The sequence below is a fragment of the Salvelinus alpinus genome, chromosome 2, assembly GCF_045679555.1.
Source record: "Salvelinus alpinus chromosome 2, SLU_Salpinus.1, whole genome shotgun sequence".
Taxonomy (NCBI): Eukaryota; Metazoa; Chordata; class Actinopteri; order Salmoniformes; family Salmonidae; genus Salvelinus; species Salvelinus alpinus.
This window is the reverse complement of record NC_092087.1, coordinates 83,295,127-83,317,626: the sequence shown is the minus strand read 5'-3', so window position 1 is coordinate 83,317,626 and position 22,500 is coordinate 83,295,127. Positions and strand designations below refer to the sequence as shown.

Here is a 22,500-nt window from a genome sequence, read left to right as displayed (position 1 = left end):
ATGGGAGTAGGGCTTGGAGTGGATAAGGGATAGTTTCTAGGGGAGTAGGGCTTGGAGTGGATAGGGGATAGTTTCTATGGGAGTAGGGCTTGGAGAGGATAGGGGATAGTTTCTAGGGGAGTAGGGCTTGGAGAGGATAGGGGATAGTTTCTAGGGGAGTAGGGCTTGGAGAGGATAGGGGATAGGTTCTAGGGGAGTAGGGCTTGGAGTGGATAGGGGATAGTTTCTAGGGGAGTAGGGCTTGGAGAGGATAGGGGATAGTTTCTAGGGGAGTAGGGCTTGGAGAGGATAGGGGATAGTTTCTAGGGGAGTAGGGCTTGGAGAGGATAGGGGATAGTTTCTAGGGGAGTAGGGCTTGGAGTGGATAGGGGATAGTTTCTATGGGAGTAGGGCTTGGAGAGGATAGGGGATAGTTTCTAGGGGAGTAGGGCTTGGAGAGGATAGGGGATAGTTTCTAGGGGAGTAGGGCTTGGACAGGATAGGGGATAGTTTCTATGGGAGTAGGGCTTGGAGAGGATAGGGGATAGTTTCTAGGGGAGTAGGGCTTGGAGAGGATAGGGGATAGTTTCTATGGGAGTAGGGCTTGGAGAGGATAGGGGATAGTTTCTAGGGGAGTAGGGCTTGGAGTGGATAGGGGATAGTTTCTAGGGGAGTAGGGCTTGGAGAGGATAGGGGATAGTTTCTATGGGAGTAGGGCTTTCTAGGGGAGTAGGGCTTGGAGTGGATAGGGGATAGTTTCTATGGGAGTAGGGCTTGGAGAGGATAGGGGATAGTTTCTAGGGGAGTAGGGCTTGGAGAGGATAGGGGATAGTTTCTATGGGAGTAGGGCTTGGAGAGGATAGGGGATAGTTTCTAGGTGATTAGGGCTTGGAGAGGATAGGGGATAGTTTCTAGGGGAGTAGGGCTTGGAGAGGATAGGGGATAGTTTCTAGGGGAGTAGGGCTTGGAGAGGATAGGGGATAGTTTCTAGGGGAGTAGGGCTTGGAGAGGATAGGGGATAGTTTCTATGGGAGTAGGGTTTGGAGAGGATAGGGGATAGTTTCTATGGGAGTAGGGCTTGGAGAGGATAGGGGATAGGTTCTATGGGAGTAGGGCTTGGAGAGGATAGGGGATAGTTTCTAGGTGAGTAGGGCTTGGAGAGGATAGGGGATAGTTTCTAGGGGAGTAGGGCTTGGAGAGGATAGGGGATAGTTTCTAGGTGAGTAGGGCTTGGAGAGGATAGGGGATAGTTTCTAGGGGAGTAGGGCTTGGAGAGGATAGGGGATAGTTTCTAGGTGAGTAGGGCTTGTAGAGGATAGGGGGTAGTTTCTAGGGGAGTAGGGCTTGGAGAGGATAGGGGATAGTTTCTAGGGGAGTAGGGCTTGGAGAGGATAGGGGATAGTTTCTAGGGGAGTAGGGCTTGGAGAGGATAGGGGATAGTTTCTAGGGGAGTAGGGCTTGGAGAGGATCGGGGATAGTTTCTAGGTGAGTAGGGCTTGGAGAGGATAGGGGATAGTTTCTAGGGGAGTAGGGCTTGGAGTGGATAGGGGATAGTTTCTATGGGAGTAGGGCTTGGAGAGGATAGGGGATAGTTTCTAGGGGAGTAGGGCTTGGAGAGGATAGGGGATAGTTTCTAGGGGAGTAGGGCTTGGAGAGGATAGGGGATAGTTTCTATGGGAGTAGGGCTTGGAGAGGATAGGGGATAGTTTCTAGGGGAGTAGGGCTTGGAGAGGATAGGGGATAGTTTCTAGGGGAGTAGGGCTTGGAGAGGATAGGGGATAGTTTCTAGGTGAGTAGGGCTTGTAGAGGATAGGGGGTAGTTTCTAGGGGAGTAGGGCTTGGAGAGGATAGGGGATAGTTTCTAGGGGAGTAGGGCTTGGAGAGGATAGGGGATAGTTTCTAGGGGAGTAGGGCTTGGAGAGGATAGGGGATAGTTTCTAGGGGAGTAGGGCTTGGAGAGGATAGGGTATAGTTTCTAGGTGAGTAGGGCTTGGAGAGGATAGGGGATAGTTTCTAGGGGAGTAGGGCTTGGAGTGGATAGGGGATAGTTTCTATGGGAGTAGGGCTTGGAGAGGATAGGGGATAGTTTCTAGGGGAGTAGGGCTTGGAGAGGATAGGGGATAGTTTCTAGGGGAGTAGGGCTTGGAGAGGATAGGGGATAGTTTCTAGGGGAGTAGGGCTTGGAGAGGATAGGGGATAGTTTCTATGGGAGTAGGGCTTGGAGAGGATAGGGGATAGTTTCTAGGGGAGTAGGGCTTGGAGAGGATAGGGGATAGTTTGTAGGTGAGTAGGGCTTGTAGAGGATAGGGGATAGTTTCTATGGGAGTAGGGCTTGAGAGGATAGGGGATAGTTTCTATGGGAGTAGGGCTTGGAGAGGATAGGGGATAGTTTCTAGGGGAGTAGGGCTTGGAGTGGATAGGGGATAGTTTCTATGGGAGTAGGGCTTGGAGAGGATAGGGGATAGTTTCTAGGGGAGTAGGGCTTGGAGAGGATAGGGGATAGTTTCTAGGGGAGTAGGGCTTGGAGAGGATAGGGGATAGTTTCTATGGGAGTAGGGCTTGGAGAGGATAGGGGATAGTTTCTAGGGGAGTAGGGTTTGGAGAGGATAGGGGATAGGTTCTAGGGGAGTAGGGCTTGGAGAGGATAGGGGATAGTTTCTATGGGAGTAGGGCTTGGAGAGGATAGGGGATAGTTTCTAGGGGAGTAGGGCTTGGAGAGTATAGGGGATAGTTTCTATGGGAGTAGGGCTTGGAGAGGATAGGGGATAGTTTCTAGGGGAGTAGGGCTTGGAGTGGATAGGGGATAGTTTCCAGGGGAGTAGGGCTTGGAGAGGATAGGGTATAGTTTCTATGGGAGTAGGGCTTGGAGAGGATAGGGGATAGTTTTATGGGAGTAGGGCTTGGAGAGGATAGGGGATAGTTTTATGGGAGTAGGGCTTGGAGAGGATAGGGGATAGTTTCTAGGGGAGTAGGGCTTGGAGAGGATAGGGGATAGTTTCTAGGGGAGTAGGGCTTGGAGAGGATAGGGGATAGTTTCTAGGGGAGTAGGGCTTGGAGAGGATAGGGGATAGTTTCTAGGGGAGTAGGGCTTGGAGAGGATAGGGGATAGTTTCTAGGTGAGTAGGGCTCTGAGAGGATAGGGGATAGTTTCTAGGGGAGTAGGGCTTGGAGAGGATAGGGGATAGTTTTTAGGGGAGTAGGGCTTGGAGAGGATAGGGGATAGTTTCTAGGGGAGTAGGGCTTGGAGAGGATAGGGGATAGTTTCTATGGGAGTAGGGTTTGGAGAGGATAGGGGATAGTTTCTATGGGAGTAGGGCTTGGAGAGGATAGGGGATAGGTTCTATGGGAGTAGGGCTTGGAGAGGATAGGGGATAGTTTCTAGGTGAGTAGGGCTTGGAGAGGATAGGGGATAGTTTCTAGGGGAGTAGGGCTTGGAGAGGATAGGGGATAGTTTCTAGGTGAGTAGGGCTTGGAGAGGATAGGGGATAGTTTCTAGGGGAGTATGGCTTGGAGAGGATAGGGGATAGTTTTTAGGTGAGTAGGGCTTGGAGAGGATAGGGGATAGTTTCTAGGGGAGTAGGGCTTGGAGTGGATAGGGGATAGTTTCTATGGGAGTAGGGCTTGGAGAGGATAGGGGATAGTTTCTAGGGGAGTAGGGCTTGGAGAGGATAGGGGATAGTTTCTAGGGGAGTAGGGCTTGGAGAGGATAGGGGATAGTTTCTATGGGAGTAGGGCTTGGAGAGGATAGGGGATAGTTTCTAGGGGAGTAGGGCCTGGAGAGGATAGGGGATAGTTTGTAGGTGAGTAGGGCTTGTAGAGGATAGGGGATAGTTTCTATGGGAGTAGGGCTTGGAGAGGATAGGGGATAGTTTCTATGGGAGTAGGGCTTGGAGAGGATAGGGGATAGTTTCTAGGGGAGTAGGGCTTGGAGAGGATAGGGGATAGTTTCTATGGGAGTAGGGCTTGGAGTGGATATGGGATAGTTTCTAGGGGAGTAGGGCTTGGAGTGGATAGGGGATAGTTTCTATGGGAGTAGGGCTTGGAGAGGATAGGGGATAGTTTCTAGTGGAGTAGGGCTTGGAGAGGATAGGGGATAGTTTCTAGGGGAGTAGGGCTTGGAGAGGATAGGGGATAGGTTCTAGGGGAGTAGGGCTTGGAGTGGATAGGGGATAGTTTCTAGGGGAGTAGGGCTTGGAGAGGATAGGGGATAGTTTCTAGGGGAGTAGGGCTTGGATAGGATAGGGGATAGTTTCTAGGGGAGTAGGGCTTGGAGGGGATAGGGGATAGTTTCTAGGGGAGTAGGGCTTGGAGTGGATAGGGGATAGTTTCTATGGGAGTAGGGCTTGGAGAGGATAGGGGATATTTTCGAGGGGAGTAGGGCTTGGAGAGGATAGGGGATAGTTTCTAGGGGAGTAGGGGTTGGAGAGGATAGGGGATAGTTTCTATGGGAGTAGGGCTTGGAGTGGATAGGGGATAGTTTCTATGGGAGTAGGGCTTGGAGAGGATAGGGGATAGTTTCTATGGGAGTAGGGCTTGGAGTGGATAGGGGATAGTTTCTAGTGGAGTAGGGCTTGGAGAGGATAGGGGATAGTTTCTATGGGAGTAGGGCTTGGAGTGGATAAGGGATAGTTTCTAGGGGAGTAGGGCTTGGAGAGGATAGGGGATAGTTTCTAGGGGAGTAGGGCTTGGAGAGGATAGGGGATAGGTTCTAGGGGAGTAGGGCTTGGAGTGGATAGGGGATAGTTTCTAGGGGAGTAGGGCTTGGAGAGGATAGGGGATAGTTTCTAGGGGAGTAGGGCTTGGATAGGATAGGGGATAGTTTCTAGGGGAGTAGGGCTTGGAGGGGATAGGGGATAGTTTCTAGGGGAGTAGGGCTTGGAGTGGATAGGGGATAGTTTCTATGGGAGTAGGGCTTGGAGAGGATAGGGGATATTTTCGAGGGGAGTAGGGCTTGGAGAGGATAGGGGATAGTTTCTAGGGGAGTAGGGGTTGGAGAGGATATGGGATAGTTTCTATGGGAGTAGGGCTTGGAGTGGATAGGGGATAGTTTCTATGGGAGTAGGGCTTGGAGAGGATAGGGGATAGTTTCTATGGGAGTAGGGCTTGGAGTGGATAGGGGATAGTTTCTAGTGGAGTAGGGCTTGGAGAGGATAGGGGATAGTTTCTATGGGAGTAGGGCTTGGAGTGGATAAGGGATAGTTTCTAGGGGAGTAGGGCTTGGAGAGGATAGGGGATAGTTTCTAGGGGAGTAGGGTTTGGAGAGGATAGGGGATAGGTTCTAGGGGAGTAGGGCTTGGAGAGGATAGGGGATAGTTTCTATGGGAGTAGGGCTTGGAGAGGATAGGGGATAGTTTCTAGGGGAGTAGGGCTTGGAGAGTATAGGGGATAGTTTCTAGTGGAGTAGGGCTTGGAGAGGATAGGGGATAGTTTCTATGGGAGTAGGGCTTGGAGTGGATAAGGGATAGTTTCTAGGGGAGTAGGGCTTGGAGAGGATAGGGGATAGTTTCTAGGGGAGTAGGGCTTGGAGAGGATAGGGGATAGGTTCTAGGGGAGTAGGGCTTGGAGAGGATAGGGGATAGTTTCTATGGGAGTAGGGCTTGGAGAGGATAGGGGATAGTTTCTAGGGGAGTAGGGCTTGGAGAGTATAGGGGATAGTTTCTATGGGAGTAGGGCTTGGAGAGGATAGGGGATATTTTCTAGGGGAGTAGGGCTTGGAGTGGATAGGGGATAGTTTCCAGGGGAGTAGGGCTTGGAGAGGATAGGGTATAGTTTCTATGGGAGTAGGGCTTGGAGAGGATAGGGGATAGTTTTATGGGAGTAGGGCTTGGAGAGGATAGGGGATAGTTTCTAGGGGAGTAGGGCTTGGAGAGGATAGGGGATAGTTTCTAGGGGAGTAGGGCTTGGAGAGGATAGGGGATAGTTTCTAGGGGAGTAGGGCTTGGAGAGGATAGGGGATAGTTTCTAGGGGAGTAGGGCTTGGAGAGGATAGGGGATAGTTTCTATGGGAGTAGGGTTTGTAGAGGATAGGGGATAGTTTCTATGGGATTAGGGCTTGGAGAGGATAGGGGATAGGTTCTATGGGAGTAGGGCTTGGAGAGGATAGGGGATAGTTTCTAGGTGAGTAGGGCTTGGAGAGGATAGGGGATAGTTTCTAGGGGAGTAGGGCTTGGAGATGATAGGGGATAGTTTCTAGGTGAGTAGGGCTTGGAGAGGATAGGGGATAGTTTCTAGGGGAGTAGGGCTTGGAGAGGGTAGGGGATAGTTTCTAGGTGAGTAGGGCTTGTAGAGGATAGGGGGTAGTTTCTAGGGGAGTAGAACTTGGAGAGGATAGGGGATAGTTTCTATGGGAGTAGGGCTTGGAGAGGATAGGGGATAGTTTCTAGGGGAGTAGGGCTTGTAGAGGATAGGGGATAGTTTCTAGGGGAGTAGGGCTTGGAGAGGATAGGGGAAAGTTTCTATGGGAGTAGGGCTTGGAGTGGATAAGGGATAGTTTCTAGGGGAGTAGGGCTTGGAGTGGATAGGGGATAGTTTCTATGGGAGTAGGGTTTGGAGAGGATAGGGGATAGTTTCTAGGGGAGTAGGGCTTGGAGAGGATAGGGGATAGTTTCTAGGGGAGTAGGGCTTGGAGAGGATAGGGGATAGGTTCTAGGGGAGTAGGGCTTGGAGTGGATAGGGGATAGTTTCTAGGGGAGTAGGGCTTGGAGAGGATAGGGGATAGTTTCTAGGGGAGTAGGGCTTGGATAGGATAGGGGATAGTTTCTAGGGGAGTAGGGCTTGGAGAGGATATGGGATAGTTTCTAGGGGAGTAGGGCTTGGAGTGGATAGGGGATAGTTTCTATGGGAGTAGGGCTTGGAGAGGATAGGGGATAGTTTCTAAGGGAGTAGGGCTTGGAGAGGATAGGGGATAGTTTCTAGGGGAGTAGGGCTTGGAGAGGATATGGGATAGTTTCTATGGGAGTAGGGCTTGGAGTGGATAGGGGATAGTTTCTATGGGAGTAGGGCTTGGAGAGGATAGGGGATAGTTTCTATGGGAGTAGGGCTTGGAGTGGATAGGGGATAGTTTCTAGTGGAGTAGGGCTTGGAGAGGATAGGGGATAGTTTCTATGGGAGTAGGGCTTGGAGTGGATAAGGGATAGTTTCTAGGGGAGTAGGGCTTGGAGAGGATAGGGGATAGTTTCTAGGGGAGTAGGGCTTGGAGAGGATAGGGGATAGGTTCTAGGGGAGTAGGGCTTGGAGAGGATAGGGGATAGTTTCTATGGGAGTAGGGCTTGGAGAGGATAGGGGATAGTTTCTAGGGGAGTAGGGCTTGGAGAGTATAGGGGATAGTTTCTATGGGAGTAGGGCTTGGAGAGGATAGGGGATAGTTTCTAGGGGAGTAGGGCTTGGAGTGGATAGGGGATAGTTTCCAGGGGAGTAGGGCTTGGAGAGGATAGGGTATAGTTTCTATGGGAGTAGGGCTTGGAGAGGATAGGGGATAGTTTCTATGGGAGTAGGGCTTGGAGAGGATAGGGGATAGTTTCTAGGGGAGTAGGGCTTGGAGAGGATAGGGGATAGTTTCTAGGGGAGTAGGGCTTGGAGAGGTTAGGGGATAGTTTCTAGGGGAGTAGGGCTTGGAGAGGATAGGGGATAGTTTCTAGGGGAGTAGGGCTTGGAGAGGATAGGGGATAGTTTCTATGGGAGTAGGGCTTGGAGAGGATAGGGGATAGTTTCTAGGTGAGTAGGGCTTGGAGAGGATAGGGGATAGTTTCTAGGGGAGTAGGGCTTGGAGAGGATAGGGGATAGTTTCTAGGGGAGTAGGGCTTGGAGAGGATAGGGGATAGTTTCTAGGGGAGTAGGGCTTGGAGAGGATAGGGGATAGTTTCTATGGGAGTAGGGTTTGGAGAGGATAGGGGATAGTTTCTATGGGAGTAGGGCTTGGAGAGGATAGGGGATAGGTTCTATGGGAGTAGGGCTTGGAGAGGATAGGGGATAGTTTCTAGGTGAGTAGGGCTTGGAGAGGATAGGGGATAGTTTCTAGGGGAGTAGGGCTTGGAGAGGATAGGGGATAGTTTCTAGGTGAGTAGGGCTTGGAGAGGATAGGGGATAGTTTCTAGGGGAGTAGGGCTTGGAGAGGATAGGGGATAGTTTCTAGGTGAGTAGGGCTTGTAGAGGATAGGGGGTAGTTTCTAGGGGAGTAGGGCTTGGAGAGGATAGGGGATAGTTTCTAGGGGAGTAGGGCTTGGAGAGGATAGGGGATAGTTTCTAGGGGAGTAGGGCTTGGAGAGGATAGGGGATAGTTTCTATGGGAGTAGGGCTTGGAGAGGATAGGGGATAGTTTCTAGGGGAGTAGGGCTTGGAGAGGATAGGGGATAGTTTCTAGGGGAGTAGGGCTTGGAGAGGATAGGGGATAGTTTCTATGGGAGTAGGGTTTGGAGAGGATAGGGGATAGTTTCTATGGGAGTAGGGCTTGGAGAGGATAGGGGATAGGTTCTATGGGAGTAGGGCTTGGAGAGGATAGGGGATAGTTTCTAGGTGAGTAGGGCTTGGAGAGGATAGGGGATAGTTTCTAGGGGAGTAGGGCTTGGAGAGGATAGGGGATAGTTTCTAGGTGAGTAGGGCTTGGAGAGGATAGGGGATAGTTTCTAGGGGAGTAGGACTTGGAGAGGATAGGGGATAGTTTCTAGGTGAGTAGGGCTTGTAGAGGATAGGGGGTAGTTTCTAGGGGAGTAGGGCTTGGAGATGATAGGGGATAGTTTCTAGGGGAGTAGGGCTTGGAGAGGATAGGGGATAGTTTCTAGGGGAGTAGGGCTTGGAGAGGATAGGGGATAGTTTCTAGGGGAGTAGGGCTTGGAGAGGATAGGGGATAGTTTCTAGGTGAGTAGGGCTTGGAGAGGATAGGGGATAGTTTCTAGGGGAGTAGGGCTTGGAGTGGATAGGGGATAGTTTCTATGGGAGTAGGGCTTGGAGAGGATAGGGGATATTTTCTAGGGGAGTAGGGCTTGGAGAGGATAGGGGATAGTTTCTAGGGGAGTAGGGCTTGGAGAGGATAGGGGATAGTTTCTATGGGAGTAGGGCTTGGAGAGGATAGGGGATAGTTTCTAGGGGAGTAGGGCTTGGAAAGGATAGGGGATAGTTTGTAGGTGAGTAGGGCTTGTAGAGGATAGGGGATAGTTTCTATGGGAGTAGGGCTTGGAGAGGATAGGGGATAGTTTCTATGGGAGTAGGGCTTGGAGAGGATAGGGGATAGTTTCTAGGGGAGTAGGGCTTAGAGAGGATAGGGGATAGTTTCTAGGTGAGTAGGGCTTGGAGAGGATAGGGGATAGTTTCTATGGGAGTAGGGCTTGGAGAGGATAGGGGATAGTTTCTAGGGGAGTAGGGCTTGGAGTGGATAGGGGGTAGTTTCTATGGGAGTAGGCCTTGGAGAGGATAGGGGATAGTTTCTAGGGGAGTAGGGCTTGGAGAGGATAGGGGATAGTTTCTAGGGGAGTAGGGCTTGGAGAGGATAGGGGATAGTTTCTATGGGAGTAGGGCTTGGAGAGGATAGGGGATAGTGTCTAGGTGAGTAGGGCTTGTAGAGGATAGGGGATAGTGTTTAGGTGAGTATGGCTTGGAGAGGATAGGGGATAGTGTCTAGGGGAGCAGGGTTTGGAGACAATAGGGAATAGCGGTTAGGGTCCAGGGCATCATTAATAGGGTTTGATCTGGGACTAGGAAACTACTGATTGTTTTCAGGTCCTTGTTAAATCCATCTAGACACATGTCTTCTTTCCCTTTGGAGTTAGCCTGCATTAATGCTCTCTCTCTCTCTCTCTCTCTCTCTCTCTCTCTCTCTCTCTCTCTCTCTCTCTCTCTCTCTCTCTCTCTCTCTCTCTCTCTCTCTCTCTCTCTCTCTCTCTCTTCAGGAGTGAAACTGTAAATGTGACGTACTGTTTTTGTAAGGTCCTCTTTCCCGCTGGAGTTAGCCTGAATGAACTGTCTGGGTTGATTGGATCACTGTCTCTGTATCTCCCCAAACACCTCCACACACCTGTCCTCACCTCCCACTCCCTCTCTGGAGCTAGTCTGCAGTCTGGGCCTCTATCTGCACTAACTGACCGGCAAGGAGAAACAGGCTTCACAGCTAGGGGCTAGTGCTTATTGGCTGGGAGCTAGTGGTTAAGAGCTAGGGGCTAGAGGCAAGGAGCTATGGTTTGATTTGGTACTGAAATACTACTCAGTCTAGAACTGGCTAAATCTCTCTACACCTGTCCTCTTCTCCCCCTCTCTACCTGTTGAGCTAGCCTGCAGTAATTCTGTCTGGTTTGAAGGTTAGGAGCTAAGGGCTAGGGGTTGATTTTGGGACTGAGGCAATTTTCTCTACACCCTTAATGTATCCTCACACCTGTTCTCATCTTTTCCTCTCTCCCTGTGGAGTGTGTTCCTCTCTCTGCAGTAAGACTGTCTGTCAGTCTAGCTCAGTGCAATGCTCCAGTGCATAGTTGAGTTCTCTCTGACTCCTCTGTCTTGAGTCTGGCAGACTCTCTCTGTTCTGTTAGCCCAGGTGTCTGCATATTCACAAGTGTTTTTACAGTTTGTATTCCTGCATATTAAACTGAGTCTTCACCGTTGTTCATTCCTGCAGTTGAGATGATTATGATGAGGTAATGGATGCCTGGGGGTGTTCTAGGGTTGGCTCTTACTTTCCTCATCTCTCTTTCAGTCTCTCTCTCTCTCTCTTTCCCCTCTCACTCTCTCTCTCTCTCCTTCACTCTGTTTCTCTCTTTCTCCCTCTTTCTCTTTTCTCTCTCCCTCTCTGTCTCTCTCTCTGTGTCTCCTCTCTCTCACTTCAGGTACAGGAATGGACTGGAAGTAGGTCTGGATCCCAACATTCCATCTTTCCCGCTCCATTTTCCTCCTTTCCCGCTCTTTTTCTCACATTCACCCTTTTTCTTTCAAGCTTTAACAAAGCAGAAGCTTCCATCTGACACTGCATTTGCAGGTCTAATAGGTTATTGCTTATGCACTTACAGACACCTACTGTGAGGAGGAGTGGATCTGAAAAGAAAGAGGAGAGGTGGAAAGCAGAGAAGCAGATACACACCTCATACAGGTGTGCAGTGAGAGGAGTAGCACCCGGTTATATGGTATCCTGGTTCTTCCCTCCGGACAATTACCTTGTAGTGTTTGTGTGTGTGTGTGTGTGTGTGTGTGTGTGTGTGTGTGTGTGTGTGTGTGTGTGTGTGTGTGTGTGTGTGTGTGTGTGTGTGTGTGCGTGTGCGTGTGCGTGTCCGTGTGTGTGGTGTGTCCGTGTGTGTGTGTGTGTGTGTCTGTGTCTGTGTCTGTGTCTGTGTCTGTGTCTGTGTGTGTGTGTGTGTGTGTGTGTGTGTGTGTGTGTGTGTGTGTGTGTGTGTGTGTGTGTGTGTGTGTGTGTGCGTGTGTTTCATGGTCCTTCGAGCCGGATGGGACTATTACCTTGTAGTTTGTAGTATGTGCGTGTGTGTGTCCGTGTGTATGTGTGTGTTTCATGGTTCTTCAAGCCGGATCGGGATAATTACCTTGTAGTATGTGCATGTGTGTGTCCGTGTGTATGGGTGTGTTTCATGGTCCTTCGAGCCGGATGGGACTATTACCTCCTCTCCAGCACTTACTAGTTCAGCATCCATATTAGGAAATCATTCAGTTGTCTGACTAGTTTTGTCTGTCAACTAAGGGAGTTTCATCTGACAACTGAGGGACTTCCTAATATGGATGCCGTATGGACTGAGGGTTGTGTTCTGAACTCTGTGGATGACTGGTTGTCTGGGTGTATTAGGGGAGAACATTTACTCACATCCAGTTTTACAATACAAACCCCCAACTGTGTAAGGGCTTTGGGTGTCTCCTTGTAAAGACATTTAGGAAACAGATACAGAAGTAAGAATACGAATAAATATGAGCATATATTTATTCATATATAAGAATATGAATGAATATGAGAGCATAAACATCCAGAGTTTAGATCCTCTGATGTGTGATCTGTGCTGTTACTGGGTTTCACTCTGTTTTCTTTTAACAGGTTGAACTAGAAAAATACTACTAACAACCTTGACTATATCTAGGACAGAGGGTTTGTTCAGCAGTGTGGGTTTCAACAGTTTGTAACTGTATTGTGTTCCTGTTTCTCCAGGATGGTAGAATACTCGTTGGACCTCCAGAACATCAACCTGTCAGCCATCAGGACAGTCAGGGTCCTCAGACCCCTCAAAGCCATCAACAGAGTTCCAAGTAAGTCTCCCATAGATACCACCATCGCACAATACCTGCCTGATCGAGTCCCAGATCTGCTTCCACTATGGCAAGACAGCACAGATCTGAGACCAGGCTACATGCACATTCTCCACTAGTCTTACACTGAACAGAAATATAAATGCAACATGCAATAGTTTATACAGTTTTACTGAGTTGCAGTTAGGGCTGTGGCGGTCATGAAATTTTTTCAGCCGGTGATTGTCAAGCAAGTAACTGCCGGTCTCACGGTAATTGACTGTTAATTAGCATATACATATTTAGCATCTTCTGGCTTCCACACATAGCCTACAAGCCACTAATGCAGGCCTTTGGAACATCTACATTTAAAAAGTCTTATAAACCCATTTAATATAGCCGACACTATCACAATAAATCCATTATTTATTTTAGACGGGTCTAAAGAAACATGATATGAAGAAAATGTAGTCTATTTCAGAAGATCAGAATAGCATACTCTGAGTTGTCCTTATGTTAGGCCCTGACTATGGCTATGCCACATGGCTGTGGGCTACACTGGTTCATTTAGCAGACAATATTTGGTTAGAATTCCGTGGGTTTATTTTATATTATTTTAAAGTACAAAGAATACAATTGAACAAAGCTGAATATAAAGGATATTTTCTCCAAACATGCGGCTATTCTGTGTTGAGCAGTTAAAAAATAAACTGGTCCTCCTATATCCTTAATTTAGTTATTTATGCAACTTTAGTTGTGATACAAACGTTGGGCTCTATGTTTTGATGTGTAATACATTCTAAGGCTGCATGATGGGACTCTAACCATGATTTGAAAAAAGTCACAAGCTGCACACACATTTTGACAATCACTTGATAGTATTCTCACCAGGCCTCACATTTCTCTGCAGCATCCCCCTTGTGTGGCCATAATGCCCCTTAAAAAAATCCATGCCTTTTGCGGCCAAAGTGGCCTTTGTGCCCTTGGGCTGAATATAATAGGCAAATTACAGTATAATTCCCTTCTCCCGGCCGCCGTGCTCGGAGGCACCTCTCACTCACGTCTAGTAGGTTATGGCCAATGCCCCTCACTTGATCAGGTCCATCTCACAGGCGTTTCAGATAACAAGTAGGCTACAAGTGAATGAAGACAGGGAAGCAACTGCTTGCATTATATATATACTGTATATATATATATATATACATACCTCTTACTGAATCCAAGGCACATATTGAAGATGATAGAACTGTTCATATTCAGTCTACTTTCCTTCGGCCAACAAGATGAGTAGACCTAATGAACAGCAGAAGCACTAGCCTGTCAGTCTACTTTCCTTCAGCCAACAAGATGAGTAGACCTAATGAACAGCAGAAGCACTAGCCTGTCAGTCTACTTTCCTTCAGCCAACAAGATGAGTAGACCTAATGAACAGCAGAAGCACTAGTCTGTCAGTTTACTATCCTTCAGCCAACAAGATGAGTAGACCTAATGAACAGCAGAAGCACTAGCCTGTCAGTCTACTTTCCTTCAGCCAACAAGATGAGTAGACCTAATGAACAGCAGAAGCACCAGTCTGTCAGTCTACTTTCCTTCAGCCAACAAGATGAGTAGACCTAATGAACAGCAGAAGCACTAGCCTGTCAGTCTACTTTCCTTCAGCCAACAAGATGAGTAGACCTAATGAACAGCAGAAGCACTAGTCTGTCAGTCTACTTTCCTTCAGCCAAAAAGATGAGTAGACCTAATGACCAGCAGAAGCACTAGCCTGTCAGTCTACTATCCTTCAGCCAACAAGATGAGTAGACCTAATGAACAGCAGAAGCACTAGCCTGTCAGTCTACTATCCTTCAGCCAACAAGATGAGTAGACCTAATGAACAGCAGAAGCACTAGCCTGTCAGTCTACTTTCCTTCAGCCAACAAGATGAGTAGACCTAATGAACAGCAGAAGCACTAGTCTGTCAGTCTACTTTCCTTCAGCCAACAAGATGAGTAGACCTAATGAACAGCAGAAGCACTAGTCTGTCAGTCTACTTTCCTTCAGCCAACAAGATGAGTAGACCTAATGAACAGCAGAAGCACTAGCCTGTCAGTCTACTTTCCTTCAGCCAACAAGATGAGTAGACCTAATGAACAGCAGAAGCACTAGCCTGTCAGTCTACTTTCCTTCAGCCAACAAGATGAGTAGACCTAATGAACAGCAGAAGCACTAGTCTGTCAGTCTACTTTCCTTCAGCCAACAAGATGAGTAGACCTAATGAACAGCAGCAGCACTAGCCTGTCAGTCTACTATCCTTCAGCCAACAAGATGAGTAGACCTAATGACCAGCAGAAGCACTAGCCTGTCAGTCTACTATCCTTCAGCCAACAAGATGAGTAGACCTAATGAACAGCAGAAGCACTAGTCTGTCAGTCTACTTTCCTTCAGCCAACAAGATGAGTAGACCTAATGACCAGCAGAAGCACTAGCCTGTCAGTCTACTATCCTTCAGCCAACAAGATGAGTACACCTAATGAACAGCAGAAGCACTAGCCTGTCAGTCTACTATCCTTCAGCCAACAAGATGAGTAGACCTAATGAACAGCAGAAGCACTAGTCTGTCAGTCTACTTTCCTTCAGTCAACAAGATGAGTAGACCTAATGAACAGCAGAAGCACTAGCCTGTCAGTCTACTATCCTTCAGCCAACAAGATGAGTAGACCTAATGAACAGCAGAAGCACTAGCCTGTCAGTCTACTTTCCTTCAGCCAACAAGATGAGTAGACCTAATGACCAGCAGAAGCACTAGCCTGTCAGTCTACTATCCTTCAGCCAACAAGATGAGTAGACCTAATGAACAGCAGAAGCACTAGCCTGTCAGTCTACTTTCCTTCAGCCAACAAGATGAGTAGACCTAATGAACAGCAGAAGCACTAGCCTGTCAGTCTACTATCCTTCAGCCAACAAGATGAGTAGACCTAATGAACAGCAGAAGCACTAGCCTGTCAGTCTACTTTCCTTCAGCCAACAAGATGAGTAGACCTAATGAACAGCAGAAGCACTAGTCTGTCAGTCTACTTTCCTTCAGCCAACAAGATGAGTAGACCTAATGAACAGCAGCAGCACTAGCCTGTCAGTCTACTTTCCTTCAGCCAACAAGATGAGTAGACCTAATGAACAGCAGAAGCACTAGCATGTCAGTCTACTATCCTTCAGCCAACAAGATGAGTAGACCTAATGACCAGCAGAAGCACTAGCATGTCAGTCTACTATCCTTCAGCCAACAAGATGAGTAGACCTAATGACCAGCAGAAGCACTAGCCTGTCAGTCTACTATCCTTCAGCCAACAAGATGAGTAGACCTAATGAACAGCAGAAGCACTAGCCTGTCAGTCTACTATCCTTCAGCCAACAAGATGAGTAGACCTAATGACCAGCAGAAGCACTAGCCTGTCAGTCTACTTTCCTTCAGCCAACAAGATGAGTAGACCTAATGACCAGCAGAAGCACTAGCCTGTCAGTCTACTATCCTTCAGCCAACAAGATGAGTAGACCTAATGAACAGCAGAAGCACTAGCCTGTCAGTCTACTATCCTTCAGCCAACAAGATGAGTAGACCTAATGAACAGCAGAAGCACTAGTCTGTCAGTCTACTTTCCTTCAGCCAACAAGATGAGTAGACCTAATGAACAGCAGAAGCACTAGCCTGTCAGTCTACTATCCTTCAGCCAACAAGATGAGTAGACCTAATGAACAGCAGAAGCACTAGCCTGTCAGTCTACTTTCCTTCAGCCAACAAGATGAGTAGACCTAATTACCAGCAGAAGCACTAGCCTGTCAGTCTACTTTCCTTCAGCCAACAAGATGAGTAGACCTAATGAACAGCAGAAGCACTAGCCTGTCAGTCTACTTTCCTTCAGCCAACAAGATGAGTAGACCTAATGGAGAGCAGAAGCACTAGCCTGTCAGTCTACTTTCCTTCAGCCAACAAGATGAGTAGACCTAATGAACAGCAGAAGCACTAGCCTGTCAGTCTAGAGGAGCAGAGCTCAATGGGTGACATGTCTGGTGACTATGCAGGCCATGGAAGAACTGGGACATTTTCAGCTTCCAGGAATTGTGTAAAGATCCTTGTGACATGGGGCCGTGCATTATCATGCTGAAACATGAGGTGATGGTGGCGGATGAATGGCACGATAATGTATCTTTGTGCATTCAAATAGCCATCAATAAAATGCAATTGTGATAGCTGTCCATAGCTTATGCCTGGCCATACTATAACCCCACTGCCACCATGGGGCACTTTGTTCACAGTGCTGACATCAGAAAACTGCTCATCAACACAACGTGACAGTCGTGGCCAAAAGTTTTGAGAAAGACACAAATATACATTTTTACAAAGTCTGCTGCCTCAGTTTGTATGATGGCAATTTGAAAATACTCCAGAATATTATGAAGAGTGATCAGATGAATTGCAATTAATTGCAAAGTCCCTCTTTGCCATACAAATGAACTGAATCCCCCAAAAACATTTCCACTGCATTTCAGCCCTGCCACAAAAGGACCAGCTGACATCATGTCAGTGATTCTCTCGTTAACACAGGTGTGAGCGTTGACGAGGACAAGGCTGGAGATCACTCTGTCATGCTGGTTGAGTTCGAATAACAGACTGGAAGCTTCAAAAGGAGGGTGGTGCTTGGAATCATTGTTCTTCCTCTGTCAGCCATGGTTACCTGCAAGGAAACACGTGCCGTCATCATTGCTTTGCACAGGGCTTCACAGGCAAGGATATTGCTGCCAGTAAGATTGCATCTAAATCAACCATTTATCGGATCATCAAGAACTTCAAGGAGAGCGGTTCAATTGTTGTGAAGAAGGCTTCAGGGTGCCCAAGAAAGTCCAGCAAGCGCCAGGACCATCTCCTAAAGTTGATTCAGCTGCAGGATCGGGGCACCACCAGTACAAAGCTTGCTCAGAAAGGGCAGCAGGCAGGTGTGAGTGCATCTGCACGCACAGTGAGGCGAAGACTTTTGGAGGATGGCCTGGTGTCAAGAAGGGCAGCAAAGAAGCCACTTTTCTCCAGGAAAAACATCAGGGACAGGCTGATATTCTGCAAAAGGTACAGGGATTGAACTGCTGAGGACTGGAGTAAAGTCATTTTCTCTGATGAATCCCCTTTCCGATTGTTTGGGGCATCCGGAAAAAAGAAGACAAGGTGAGTCCTACCATCAGTCCTGTGTCATGCCAACAGTAAAGCATCCTGAGACCATTCATGTGTGGGGTTGCTTCTCAGCCAAGGGAGTGGGCTCACTCACAATTTTGCCTAAGAACACAGCCATGAACATAGAATGGTACCAACACATCCTCCGAGAGCAACTTCTCCCAACCATCCAGGAACAGTTTGGTGACAAATAATGCCTTTTCCAGCATGATGGAGCACCTTGCCATAAGGCACAAGTGATAACTAAGTGGCTCGGGGAACAAAACATTGATATTTTGGGTCCATAGCCAGGAAACTCCCCAGACCTTAATCCCATTGAGAACTTGTGGTCAATCCTCAAGAGGCGGGTGGACAAATAAAACCCCACAAATTCTGACAAACTCCAAGCATTGATTATGCAAGAATGGGCTGCCATCAGTCAGGATGTGGCCCAGAAGATAATTGACAGCATGCCAGGGCGGATTGCAGAGGTCTTGAAAAAGAAGGGTCAACACTGCAAATATGCATCAACTTTTGTAATTGTCAATTAAAGCCTTTGACACTTATGAAATGCTTGTAATTATATTTCAGTATTCCATAGTAACATCTGACAAAAATATCTAAAGACACTGAAGCAGCAAACTTTGTGAAAATTTATATTTGTGTCATTCTCAAAACTTTTGGCCACGACTGTACACGTGGTCTGCAGTTGTGGGGGACGGTTGGACGTACTGCCAAATTCTCTAAAATCACGTTGGAGGTTGCTTATGGTATAGAAAGGAGAAATGCTCACTAACAAGGATGTACATTTTTTTCTCTCTATATTCAATTCTCTGGCAACAGCTTTGGGGGACATTCCTGCAGTCAGCATGCCAATTGCACAGTCCCTTAAAACTTGAGACTTTGTGTTGTGTGACAAAACTGCACATTTTAGAGTGGACTTTTATTGTCCCCAGCACAAGGTGCACCTGTGTAATGATCATGCGGTTTAATCAGATTGTTGATATGCCACACCTGTCAGGTGGATGGATTATCTTGGTAAAGGAGAAACGCTCACAAACAGAAAAAAAAAAACAGATTTTTTTTAAATAATAATAACAATAATAAATCATTTCTGGGATCTTTTTTTTCAGCTCATGAAACATGGTACCAACACGTAACATGTTGTGTTTATATTTTGTTTAGTGTAGTCAATGTTTTATGTTCCCTCACCATCGAGAGCTCTCCTCAATAGGCCACAGAACTTCAGCACCACGGACAGCTGCCATACTGGCTCTTCAGCAGAGAAAGTCCATGGTACTGTGTAGCCTGTACAGGACACCATGGTTTTCAAGTCGACTGCTGCTCTCTATGCTATATATAATATATTTACCAAGGATAGTAGTGGTAATGGTAGTAGTAGGGATAGTAGTGGTAGTGGTAGTAGTAGGGATAGTTGTGGTAATGGTAGTAGTAGGGATGGTAGTGGTAATGGTAGTAGTAGGGATAGTAGTGGTAATGGTAGTAGTAGTTAGAGTAGTGGTAATGGTAGTAGTAGGGATAGTAGTGGTAATGGTAGTAGTAGGGATAGTAGTGGTAATGGTAGTAGTAGGGAGAGTAGTGGTAATGGTAGTAGTAGGGATAGTAGTGGTAATGGTAGTAGTAGGGATAGTAGTGGTAATGGTAGTAGTAGGGAGAGTAGTGTTAATGGTAGCAGTAGGGAGAGTAGTGGTAATGGTAGTAGTAAGGGTAGTAGTGGTAATGGTAGTAGTAGTTAGAGTAGTGGTAATGGTAGTAGTGGTAATGGTAGTAGTAGGGATAGTAGTGGTAATGGTAGTAGTAGGGAGAGTAGTGGTAATGGTAGTAGTATGGAGAGTAGTGGTATTGATAGTAGTGGTATTGGTAGCAGTAGGGATAGTAGTGGTAATGGTAGTAGTAGGGATAGTAATGGTAGTAGTAGGGATAGTAGTAGTAATGGTAGTAGTAGGGATAGTAGTGGTAATGGTAGTAGTAGGGATAGTAGTGGTAATGGTAATAGTAGGGATAGTAGTGGTAATGGTAGTAGTAGGGATAGTAGTGGTAATGGTAATAGTAGGGATAGTAGTGGTAATGGTAGTAGTAGGGATAGTAGTGGTAATGGTAGTAGTAGGGATAGTAGTGGTAATGGTAGTAGTAGGGATAGTAGTGGTAATGGTAGTAGTAGGGATAGTAGTGGTAATGGTAATAGTTGTGGTAATGGTAGTATTATGGATAGTAGTGGTAATGGTAGTAGTAGGGATAGTAGTGGTCATGGTAGTAGTAGGGATAGTAGTGGTAATGGTAGTAGTAGGGATAGTAGTGGTAATGGTAGTAGTAGGGATAGTAGTGGTAATGGTAGTAGTATGGATAGTAGTGGTAATGATAGTAGTAGGTATAGTAGTGGTAATGGTAGTAGTAGGGATAGTAGTGGTAATGGTAATAGTAGGGATAGTAGTGGTAATGGTAGTAGTAGGGATGGTAGTGGTAATGGTAGTAGTAGGGATAGTAGTGGTAATAGTAGTAGGGATAGTAGTGGTATTGGTAGTAGTAGGGATAGTAGTGGTAATGGTAGTAGTAGGGATAGTAGTGGTAATGGTAGTAGTAGGGATAGTAGTGGTAATGGTAGTAGTAGGGATAGTAGTGGTAATGGTAGTAGTAGGTATAGTAGTGGTAATGGTAGTAGTAGGGATAGTAGTGGTAATGGTAATAGTAGGGATAGTAGTGGTAATGGTAGTAGTAGGGATAGTAGTGGTAATGGTAGTAGTAGGGATAGTAGTGGTAATGGTAGTAGTAGGGATAGTAGTGGTAATGGTAGTAGTAGGGATAGTAGTGGTAATGGTAATAGTTGTGGTAATGGTAGTATTATGGATAGTAGTGGTAATGGTAGTAGTAGGGATAGTAGTGGTCATGGTAGTAGTAGGGATAGTAGTGGTAATGGTAGTAGTAGGGATAGTAGTGGTAATGGTAGTAGTAGGGATAGTAGTGGTAATGGTAGTAGTATGGATAGTAGTGGTAATGATAGTAGTAGGTATAGTAGTGGTAATGGTAGTAGTAGGGATAGTAGTGGTAATGGTAATAGTAGGGATAGTAGTGGTAATGGTAGTAGTAGGGATGGTAGTGGTAATGGTAGTAGTAGGGATAGTAGTGGTAATAGTAGTAGGGATAGTAGTGGTATTGGTAGTAGTAGGGATAGTAGTGGTAATGGTAGTAGTAGGGATAGTAGTGGTAATGGTAGTAGTAGGGATAGTAGTGGTAATGGTAGTAGTAGGGATAGTAGTGGTAATGGTAGTAGTAGGTATAGTAGTGGTAATGGTAGTAGTAGGGATAGTAGTGGTAATGGTAATAGTAGTAGGGAGAGTAGTGGTAATGGTAGTAGTAGGGATAGTAGTGGTACTGGTAGTAGTAGGGATAGTAGTGGTAATGGTAGTAGTAGGGATAGTAGTGGTAATGGTAATAGTAGGGATAGTAGTGGTAATGGTATTAGTAGGGATAGTAGTGGTATTGGTAGCAGTAGGGATAATAGTGGTAATGGTAGTAGTAGGGATAGTAGTGGTAATGGTAGTAGTAGGGATAGTAGTGGTAATGGTAGTAGTAGGGATAGTAGTGGTAATGGTAGTAGTAGGGATAGTAGTGGTATTGGTAGTAGTAGGGATAGTAGTGGTAATGGTAGTAGTAGGGAGAGTAGTGGTAATGGTAGTAGTAGGGAGAGTAGTGGTAATGGTAGTAGTAGGGATAGTAGTGGTAATGGTAGTAGTAGGGATAGTAGTGGTAATGGTAGTAGTAGGGATAGTAGTGGTAATGGTAGTAGTAGGGATAGTAGTGGTAATGGTAGTAGTAGGGAGAGTAGTGGTAATGGTAGTAGTAGGGAGAGTAGTGGTAATGGTAGTAGTAGGGAGAGTAGTGGTAATGGTAGTAGTAGGGATTGTAGTGGTAATGGTAGTAGTAGGGATAGTAGTGGTAATGGTAGTAGTAGGGAGAGTAGTGGTAATGGTAGTAGTAGGGATTGTAGTGGTAATGGTAGTAGTAGGGATAGTAGTGGTAATGGTAGTAGTAGGGATAGTTGTGGTGTTAGTGTAAATAATAGTGGTGGTAGCATTCATTCTAGTATTATTAATGTTCATTTTCCATGTTTACCCTTTTACTGTACCCATTATGCAGTTCTTGACACAAACCTATTACCATACCTCGTTCAAAGGCACTTAAATCTTTTGTCTCGCCCATTCACCCTCTGAAAGGCACACATACACAATCCATGTCTCAATTGTTTTAACAAATGACATCAAGAAGGGATCAAAGCTTTCACTTGGATTCACCTGGTCGGTCTGTCATGGAAACAGCAGGTGTTCATAATGCTTTGTCAATATTTACGCAATCTTTCTCATGTCAATAAAGCTATTTGAATTTGAATTTGAGAGCGAGTCTGTCTGTCTGTCTCTGTTGCTACGTGCTCTTCTCTCTCTGTGTGTACCAGAGGTCATCACAAACCACTTCAACACCCAATCAGCATCATAAGTACCTTATTATTACCTGAGTTGTTCTACGGCAAGCAAACGGTCCAAAAGATAAGAGCGTTGATTGTTTTCACAGCTTTTGATGAGATCGGAGCCAGTAAACAATTTAGTTGTTGAGTCCAAATTGTGCCAGGCAATCACACAAACACACATATTTTCCTCCTCCAATGACAGACCCCCCCCCCCCCCCCCACACACACACACACACACACACACACAGCTATTCATTGCGAGAACCATTGAGTGGTCTCTCAGTTGGATGCGATGATACTTGAGTTAATGTTGCTTTGCTTCATTCTCAAGTGTGATGCTACAACCAAACCTTTCCTGTTCATAATAGAGCTACATCATAATGGCTGGGGTTTATAGCTCACTATACAGGTTACAACGTGCAGCTCATTTCTCCTGTGTGTGTGTCTTCACGGGTTCTAGGTCTGTGTTTGGTGTGTGTCTTCACGGGTACTAGGTGTGTGTTTGGTGTGTGTCTTCACGGGTACTAGGTGTGTGTTTGGTGTGTGTACTCTGATGTGGGAAAGTGTGATGAGAGACGGGAGTGAGGGAGAGAGAATAGAAGAGACAGTGTGATGAGAGACGAGAGTGAGGGAGAGAGAATAGAAGAGACAGACTAGTGTG

The 22,500-nt window shown here is 46.7% G+C and overlaps 1 protein-coding gene across 2 annotated transcripts in view; it reads left to right on the top strand.

Annotated features, from left to right (window-relative positions):
• The window catches only part of LOC139567965 (voltage-dependent T-type calcium channel subunit alpha-1I), a 171,715-nt gene that overhangs the window by 25,394 nt on the left and 123,821 nt on the right, over nucleotides 1–22,500 (top strand). For both annotated transcript variants that reach the window (XM_071389610.1, XM_071389609.1), the window contains exon 3: nucleotides 12,104–12,201. In XM_071389610.1, the coding sequence (XP_071245711.1) occupies nucleotides 12,104–12,201 (98 nt within the window). The remainder of the gene's footprint in view (nucleotides 1–12,103; nucleotides 12,202–22,500) is intronic.